Source organism: Sarcophilus harrisii, chromosome 3, assembly GCF_902635505.1.
Source record: "Sarcophilus harrisii chromosome 3, mSarHar1.11, whole genome shotgun sequence".
Lineage (NCBI taxonomy): Eukaryota > Metazoa > Chordata > Mammalia > Dasyuromorphia > Dasyuridae > Sarcophilus > Sarcophilus harrisii.
The window spans coordinates 584,106,868-584,117,055 of NC_045428.1; the positions used below are offsets into that span (position 1 = coordinate 584,106,868).

Here is a 10,188-nt window from a genome sequence, read left to right on the forward strand (position 1 = left end):
TCATTTGCATAAAACCCCATTCATCATTAATAAAAGCATAACAGAGGAATCAGACCATTGGTTGTTGGGCATATAAGGAAAGGAAAGAGAAAAAAGGAAAAACAAACTAGAACAGCAGAGTCAGGCATATGCATTCTTAGAGAAAATAGTCTGAATTTGTTCTTTAACTAAAACATACTGCCTCAATTTTGGACTGCTGACACTTTCAAAGAAAGAATATTTCATTAAATTAAAAAAGACTTTTATATTACAACTTGACCACAAATATAGGTTTAAATCATAAGATGTTCATACAGATATGAATCTTTTTTTCTAATCTTCTTTTTTCCCTTTTGGAAGATATCCTCATTACATTATAACTTGACCACAAATATAGGTTTAAATCATAAGATGTTCATATTTGTACCCCTTTTTTGAGATTTACTCTCTTTGGACTGTGGTGAATCTATGGAAGGAAGAAGAGGGGATGCCTCTGATTCAAGACCCAGTTTGTTTGATTTGTCTCTGCTGGGCTTGGATCACTAGGATTCCCCTCCATACTGTCCTATACATATCAACTAAGTGAAACTAAAGGGCAGTCAGGTGATGGTGTCTGGCCCTTGTTTGACAGCATTGAGGTTCTCAGAAATGAAGTCAGGGCAGCAGGAAGAGAAGCAATTTGACAACCAGAGTCCCTTCTTTGCAGGACCTTGTAGAGTTCACCTCTCTTCCCACCCAGTTTGGAATAGGAGCATTTTAAACATTTCTTTCTGTTTCCAGCCCTTAGCCCTATGCCTGACACAGTTTTGTTATTGTTCAGTCAACTGAAAAGTATGCAAAGTTCTCTGGAACCCTTTAAAGTGCTACATTAAGTGCAAATGAATCAAAATTAAAATTATATCATATCTGCATCTATGAACCTCTGTACTACACCCTTTCCATCTTCCTTCTCCCACCCAGGCTTCCCAGGTTTGCACTTTTTGAAAACATCGACTGGTTAGATTTTCTCTCTTAGAAATTTAATCAAATCTAGAACCCAAGTCCAGAGCTGGAAGTAATCTTGAAGGCCTTCATGTTCCCTCTTCTCAACTTACAGGTGGGGAAACTGAGGCCCCAAGAAAGTGAGTGGCTAACCCAAGTGAGTTAGAAGTGAGTGACAGGTCAAGAATAGAGCACAGTTTTTCTGACACTCTAGACCACTTTCTCTCCCTTGCCCTCATTATCTTTTTCTTTACCCAAGATGTTCAGAATGTTCTTAACTACTCAGCTCATGCTTTCAGCTCATGGACAGAAATGTATGGTGGAACAGCATGAGGTTGATGGGGAGTGCTGCTATCCTTGCCATTCAGGTAAGTCAGAGTTTCTTCCTCTAGGACAAATCCCTTTCTTCTTCCTGTAAATGCCTGTCTCTTCCAGGCTCTCTTTCTTTCATCATGTGTCCATGTGAATTCTAAAACACAACTCTCCTTCCTTTGTAGTTTCTCCCTTTTCTCCACTGCAGTGACCATCAAGGCCAGCCCCAAAAGGGCCTAAGATTCCGGACCTATCTAAATTTACTGCATGTTAGAGTAGGATGGGGTGTTGGGGCAGAATTCCTGGCACATCCCCTCACTACCCATATGACTTTTACACCAGTCAATTTATAAAATGAGGGGATAAGATATTACAAATTCCACGGGTGGCATTGGTAGCTCCTTGAGTCTGGATTAGGATGTGCATATGGGGGTGTCAGGGTGGTATTAGGGGGAGAGTAGGACTGGAATGGAGTGATGTTATTGATGCTGACTCTTTGATACCAGTAGGATACAAACTTCATGGGATGTGCAGTATAATGAGAGGAACCATGTGTGTGCCTTGTGATCCTGGGACCTACACAGCACATGAGAATGTCCTGAAGAAATGCTTTCAGTGTAAAGTGTGTGATCCTGGTAAGAAGTTCTTCAGGGGCCTGGGGATCAACTAGGATTCTGGATCTAACCGAATGCCTGCCTGACCATGAATACTGAAGTTTCCCTGGGAAAAGGGTGACCTTGCAATTCACTCACATATCACAGCATCACCTCCCTCGTGTCATGGTCCTCTTCAAAAATGTAGGACAAAGAACATTAACAACAGTCTCAGCTGCAACTCACTGAAAGCCAATTGTCTCTTTAGTGGACCCCCTCTTGCCTAGGACAGATCATCAGGGAATAAGATGGGGAGAACTTGCATTAATGGCCATTGTCATGACAGTGGAGGATACAGGAACACTTTTCCCTCCCATCCTCTACTTCTTCTTGTTTTGACTTTATTGGGCCAGGGATAACAGCTTCACCAAACCTTGAGAAGATTCTTGGAAAATCTCCCACTATTCCTATTTCCAGGGTCAGAACTCTGTTCAACTTGGAGACAGGTCTGCCTGGAAAGTCTCTCCCATGCCCACCTCCCTGTACCACTCTTTTCCTGACCATTCTCCCTAGAACACACACTCAGCCCAGGATCCCTTGATTCCATTTCCCAAAGAAGGTAGGATTTATGGGATCCTGGGATTTATAGACTGAGAGTGCACTTGGAGATTTTCTTATCTCTGTTTTTTTCTACTTCTGTGACTATGGGCAAGCTGCCTCCCTGGGCTTCAGTGTCCTTAATTTTAAGAGAAAGAGGTTGGACTTATTGATACCCAAAACTCTTTCTAGCCCTACATACTTTGATCTAGGTCAACTGCTTCCTTCTGTAGGCATCAGTCAATCAACTGATTGATACATACATACATACATATATATATATATATATATGTATATATATGTGTGTGTGTGTATATGTGTGTGTGTGTATACACATAAAATTCTATGTTTGGTACTAAACTAAATGCTGAAAAGGAAGGAAGGAAGGAAGGCTCAACAAGGAAACAGGGAAGAAATGAAGTGAGAGAGGGAGGAAGGAAGATGGGAAGAAATTATCATTTATTAAGAGCCCACTATTGTGCTAACTGCTGGGGATATCCAAAAAGACAAAAGATACTCTGTTTTCACTGAGGAAATGTGATCTTTGATGCTATGCAAGTAGAATGTTGATTCCTTGGGGGCAATAACAATTCTGTCCTTTTTTTTATGTACCCCAACCTCAATTGAGTGCTCTGTGTTTTTTATTATTATTATTATTATTATTATTATTATTGTTGTTGTTGTTGTTGTTGTTGTTGTTGTTGTTGTTGTTGTTGTTGAAGGATGTTGGGAGTACCAGGCCTGTGATTTATTTGCCATGGGAAAAATACTCCTATCAAGGCATGTGGATGCTTTGTCTGAAACTTAAATTTTTAAAGCAGCCTAAAATGACCTCTCAGGATCCCTCAGCCACAAAGGATCTAGGGTAGCATCTGAAGCCAAAGTTGGTATACTTCAGTGTCCTCCCTCACTAGAACTTTCCTAGCAGAGTTTAGGGGATCATGTTTGGGAATGATATTGAAGGGATTCCTGTTTACAAATGGATCAAACTAGATGACCTGTAAGATTTTGCTTCTTCCCTGCAGGATCTTAGTCTAGGTGGGAAGAAAAAACCCACATAAAAGATGCAGTCACCATTTATGAACCTGTGGAATGGGCTGTCATCAGAGGCTATGAATGTCCCCTCCAAAGTCATCCAGAACTATCTCTTACTCTTCATATCTAATCCACTTTCAGGCTTGTTTCAGCATCTCTCTTTAGTTCCCCTGCAATATTTCCTAATTATGTCCCCTTCTGTCCTCTGATACTGCATCCTCCCCGGTGCAGATTCTCTTTGCTTTACACCTGGGTATTACCTGGGCATCTCCCTTTAGTTTCCCTGCAATATTTCCCAATTATGTCCCCTTCTCTCCTCTGATACTGCATCCTCTGTGGTGTAGATCCTCTTTGCTTTACGCCTGGGTTTTTGAAATAGATACTGAGGAAAGGTGAAGATGTCCAACTGTCTCAAGTCTTCCATTTCAGTACATCTCCTATTGAACCATCAAAGTGAATTTCCTAAAGCACACATCTAAACATGTCACTACCCTGTTCAATAAACTTCAGTAGCTCTCTATCACCTCTAACAGCAAAACTAAAAAAAAAAATTTCAGTCATAATCTAGTCCCCTCCTGCCTCTCCAGTTATATTGCACCTTGCACACCCCATCCCATCTATTTCACACAGAGTCTATGACCTATGACATTAGTCTGTGTTTTTCCCATCTGGGCATTTTCTTAGCGATCCCTCATGCCTGAATTCTCCCTATTCTAACCTCCACTTTGTAGCTTCATGACTTTTAAAAAATCCTAGCTAAAATCACACTTTCTATAAAAAAAATTATCTCTCCCCCTAACTCTAGTGACTTTCCTCTATTAATTATCTCCAATTTATCCTGTTTGGATTTTGTTTTTATATATTTTTATGTATTTCTTTACACGCACTGTGATCTCTGTGAAAGCAGGGACTAATTTTTTATCATTTTTTCTAATGGGTGCCCAGAACATAATAGGTCCTAAATAAATGGTGATTGACTGACTCATCTAATATCTTTTTGTTCCTTTGGTTCTTCCTTTCAGAATTGGGCCTGGTGACCAGAAGGGAATGTTCATCTACATCCAACACTGTGTGTAGTTGTTCTTCAGGCTATTTCTGCACTGACACAAAAGATGACAACTGTGAGAAATGTGTTGGTCCCAGAGTCTGCAGCCCTGGCCAATATGTGAAATCTAGAGGTATGCCTGCTCCATCACCATCCACCCAGAGACCTAGAACTATTATTGGCTGCTGCCCCAATTTTCCCGTATCCCCTCCAACATCTGCCATTATCTTTTCCTGTCATCTTAGCCAATCTGACAGGTGTGTAGTGGTATCTCAGAGTTGTCTTAATTTGCATTTCTCTGATCAATAGTGATTTGGAACACTCACTCATATAAGTAGAAATATAATATATATATATATATATATATATAAGTAGAAATAGTTTCAATTTCTTCATCTGAAAATTGTCTGTTCACATCCTTTGACCATTTATCAATTGGAGAATGGCTTGATTTCTTATAAATTAGGGTCAATTCCCTATATATTTTGGAAATGAAGTGAGGCCCTATTTTTATAGGGCTGGATGTTCAGTCCTTCCAGAACAGCCATACCAAATATAGATTAATTTCATCACTTGACATGTGACATAGAAGCTAAAACAAACAATGTGTCAGCAGGGTCCCAAGTTGCTGATGCAAGGAATATATCCACAGAAGATGGACAAGCTTCTCTTTGGGTGAGAGGTTACAATCAGTAACCTCTGGGGTCATAAGAGGGTTCTTTGTTCTTATTGGACAAGTGGTTGGTCTGAAGGCACAAAATGTTTTGGGGGCACTTTCCATGTTGTTGTGGTCTTTGTCATGCTGGGTTTGGTCACCCCACAAAACAAAACAAGTATAGAGGACCTTTAGTTAACTAAAACTCTGGGGCCTCATGTGGAAAACTTTGATATGATATAATTTTATCAAATTGATTAATAGTCATTGGAATGGAATAGGGCTCCAAGATGGATTACTCCTCTCACCCCCCCCCCCACTCTGATCCACAAAAAGACAAAAGTCTTTCTATACAATGCAATGCAAAACCAGAAGGAGGCAGACATCCACCTGTGGCAATCCTCAGACCACAGGGTACCTGGCATTTCTCTTGAATGATGAACCAGAAGCCTCATGCAGGGTCAGGACACTTAGACCTGGATTCAAGACTCAACATAACAGCAAATTAAAGTCTCCAAAAAGTCTTCCTCAAACAGCAACATTTCACTAATTCTAGTCATGGGAGAGAGTTAGGTATCAGATGGACTCCAAAGGTGGAAACTAGCCCCATAAAGGGCTCACCTCACCCCAGAGGAACTAGTCTTTCCTGAATAGCCCCTACATTCCCATCAGTAAGACTCATTCCAAGGAGCCTCACAAAGATGTCCCTAAGAGGATTTTACCCTGCTTTTCTCCCAACACTGTCATTTACTATTATTATTTTCTAGTGATTTTTAAATATACTCCAATAATCATAGATACAAATATAATGTAATAATATTCAAATTGAAAAGAGGAAGAAATTTAACAGTTTCTCTTAAGCTTCTTGCATTGAAAACATCACCAAGCATGTGACTATAATTTAGTTAAATACCTTTAAAACTTATCAGATCACAGAAAGTAATTTATCTTATTACCCCTGCCATTTTCATGCTAATCATGATAGTTTATGCAGTGCCCAATATGTGCCAGCCTGTTTCCATATTTCTATATCTTGAAAGTTGCTTAAGCATATTTTTAGTAATACTTTAATATGTTTAGCCCATATTTTCTCAATTTTGTTAATGTTCCATAATTGTATTCCCACAAGGTCTGAACAGCCCTTATCCTTTATACAACTCAGGCACTGGGTTAAGCATTTCATACCTGTGTATTTCTCCCAATAACTCTGGGAAGTAAGTATACATATCCATTACTCTCTTTTTTTGTTTAAAGGATACAAACATTATTTTATTGATTTTATTTATACTTTGCTTAGTAAAACAACTCCATCGTAAGTTATGCTGCATGCAGATTAGCAGGAAAAAAATTTCAATATACTCATTTAAAAACTCTAAATACACATTGAAGTGTAAGGACATATGATCTTTCCCTTCCCGACCCCCATTTCTCTGTGTATCATAGGTTTAAGAAGCAAGTTTTAAATTTTCTCTTCATCTTTTGTTAGACAATAACTTTTATGACTAACAGAATCTCCCAAGATTTCCAATAATCAATCAGAAGGTAAAATTTAAAACTGTACATCTTGTTAGCTCAACAATCTATACTTACTTGGGTTAGGCTTGCTTCATAGAACTTTTTGCTATATACTCTCTTAAAATAGATGTTAGGCTTTAATTGTTCTTTTCTACAATCAAATCATGTTCTCTGTGTTTTCTGATCCACATTCCTAGCTCATGAATACTTGCCATCATTTTGATTTTTAAAACTTTGCTATGAAAATCTACGTAATTGGAAAGCTATTAAAAAGTTATGTCCTGTTATTTTCCCCTAGAATAGTGCTATCTGAATTCAAGTATTTATACTAAGCATTTCTCTCTTTATACATGCAAAGACTGATTGGGTTTTTTAATTTACTACCATTACAATATCTCTAAGACAGTTGATTTTGATTTATGACTAGTGGCAACAACTAGACTTCATTTTGCACAAGGTTTAATAATTTTAGTTGCTCATATTAAAACAGTTCTTAATAAAACACTAGCCCTGAAGTCAGGAGGACCTCAGTTCAAATGTGAACTCAGACACATAACACTTGATACTGTCCAATCCTGGTCAAGTCATTTAACCCCAATTGCCTCATCAAAACAAAACAATACAAAACAAAAATTCATGACACTCCCAACTTCCCATTACTGCTTTTTTGTTTGTTTGAGTTACCCAAAGAACCAAACCAATTCCTTTAAATTTTCTAAATTACTAATCCTTTCATTTAATTATTGAAACCACAGCACAGATACAGTGCTTTCTCTATCAATTAATCAACATGCATTTTATGAAAATGTATTTTGCAGTTTTATATTTATAAATTATTATAAATAATATTATATATACATATAAATTATATATATTAATATTTATATTATAGATCTACCACAATTAACAAACCTTGCTATAGCATGAATATAACATAAAACAGAATCAAATGAACATAACAGAAAATGAGAAGCATTTTCAAAATGTAGTTATTTACATGTACCTCAATAGAAATGCAAGTACATCCAAGGCATTTTTCACAGAAGACTGCCTCCCATTGTCACCTAGACAAATACAACTATATAACATTGATAACTGTGTCTTCAGATTATTGATCACTCCTTAGTGTAGTGACTAATCTAATAGGCATCCTTCTCTTGTCCCTGACTTATTTCTGTGCTTTACAATGGTGCCAGAAGTTAGAATGGGCTGCTTTTAGAATTATGCTAAACTTGTTTCTACATGTGAGTTGGCCACCATTCCAGTACATTCAAGGCCTGTGGGCTGAATGTAATAATCTCGGTATTTCTGTAGCAGGTTTGGGCAAGAACAGAGTTGGTTCCTAGTTTAATTCTCCTGCCCTATAATAATTCATATGGTTTCCTTTATACTTTCAATGCCTACATCTGAATCAGAAAGTCTATACTTTGGCCTCTTTTTCACTTTTGTCACCACAGACACTCCCCTCTCAGCTCTCTCCACCTGCTCATTGGAAACTCCTACTAACTCTCCTGTGGACAATAGGTGGCTGTGATAAATAGTCTTTATATAGTCCTGTCCCCATCACCCCAGTTCTGTGGGGCTGTTTTATAAACTGAAAAATTGTCAAGTTTCTCACTAACTTTGTATGAGTCAGCTTTGCTAACATCTCAGTCCCTAAACTGGGAAAGCAGTCTTTGTCTCCTTTAGAGAGAGGAATCTGATAGTGTACACAGAAGGTGTTTAATAATAGTTGATTGAGTGAGTGACTGACAGTATTCACTAGGCAAGTACAAGACTGAAAGGTACTGGCTGCCTAGAAGACAATCAAGGGTGTCTTGAGGCATGGTGTCCTGGTCCACATAAATCTTTTGTTCAAAGTTCAGGTACCAACTCCTCTCCATATCTTTCTATTTTTCTTAGGCACTACCTCTATGAGGCTGTTGGATTCTGCAATGGTGTCATTGCCATCCTTTCTTGGAGATAGCCTCTGAGAACTTCCTTTCAAGACAAAACATGACAGCCTTTGCTGGATGTGGGGCCTTGCATCATGTGGGGCCCTCTACAAGTGGGGGCTTTGTCCTTCAGAATATAATTTCTCATCACTTTTGCAAGGAACTATGGAGTGTTTGGAGCTAGTTCTCCAGAGCTGGGACAAGTTGGTTTCGCTATCTTATGCTTCTTCCATGGGTTATTTTCTCAGCACATTGGGTTGTGAGTGCGGCTACTTGACCATACTTTTCACCCCAAATTGCAAGTTTTTACTGAAGAGCCCATAAAAGCCCCACCCTCCATTTCTGTGAGGCTCCACTGTATGAGTTCCATGGATCAGATTCTACCCAGGGACTCTCAGTCTACAAAATGAACATGTGCCTTTCACCTCAGGTCCTGCCCCATAATTTGAACATGTGGGCAGACACGTACATTACATCCAGGAGGTGGCTTGCTGAGATAACTCTTACCTCAGCTCAGGCTCTTGCACCCCATCCTCTTCTGGCTTTCCCACCAGTGGCAGGGGCAGAGCGGAGAACTGGGAGTTGGAATAATTCCCCAAAAGCCCAAAATAGGCATTCTGTGTGCTGGTGCTTTGTGCAAAGTTTGCCAGCAAATGATAATGCAACCAATCAGGTCATGGCTAATTGAACTCTGAGCTTTCCTCGATCTTATTTACTTATGGAACATATTGGTGAAGGTGGGAGAGGGGAAGATGGAATAAATATTGGACCATAAAGGACCTCAAGTCTCCCTTTATAACTAGAAGTCACAAGGTCTCTGGTCATAGGACAAGGGCTGTAATGCTGGAGAAACTGAGCAAGCTAGAGATTAGAGATCAATTTAATAATTTATTTGAAATGGAGAGATTTACTGGGACCAGTGGATCCATCGTTTGGTCCCAGGGCTGAACAAGACTATCATCTCAAAGAATCCAGAGGTGAATGTCAGACACAAGATTCTTTTATAGGGTTACAAGAACAATGACATAATGTGGGAGGTATCTGGATGGGGATGACATAATTGAGGCAGGCTTAATGGAGGGAGGTACCAGAGAGGCTCCTGATATTCTAATGATGTCTAAAATGGATAAAGACCTTCATCCCATCAAACATTAAGAGGGAATGGTTATAACCTGAGGCAGAGTAACTGAAAAGGACAATTAGGGAAACTGGGTCAAAACATTAAAAGAGAACTGTGGCACAACAGTGCAAGCATTTCTGCCTCCCTAGGTCCTGCTCCAGATATATTCATTCCTCTGATTAAATGGACAGGGTCACTAGAGAGGGCAGAAGCAGGAGCTCATGTTATGCCACAGTTCTCTTTTATTGTCCTGACTCAGTTTCCCTAATTATTCTGACTCAGTCCTGCCTCAGTTTCCCTGGTTCTCAGTTCTACAAAACCTCCCTTCCCTCTTTGTCAGAATACTTGATAAGAATAAAAGATCTTATGTTTTAGAATATCAGAATGCCTCCCCCCATCTCAAGCTATTAGAATATCAGATA

The 10,188-nt window shown here is 39.1% G+C and overlaps 1 protein-coding gene across 1 annotated transcript; it reads left to right on the top strand.

Annotated features, from left to right (window-relative positions):
* The first annotated feature begins 240 nt into the window (after nt 1–240).
* On the top strand, nt 241–9,543 carry LOC111719907 (tumor necrosis factor receptor superfamily member 14). Its single transcript, XM_031962984.1, has 4 exons — nt 241–1,328; nt 1,782–1,907; nt 4,520–4,675; nt 8,615–9,543. Exons 1-4 carry the CDS (start codon nt 1,220–1,222, stop codon nt 8,683–8,685), a joined length of 462 nt encoding a protein of 153 aa, XP_031818844.1. The 5' UTR covers nt 241–1,219; the 3' UTR covers nt 8,686–9,543.
* The last annotated feature ends 645 nt before the right edge of the window (nt 9,544–10,188 follow it).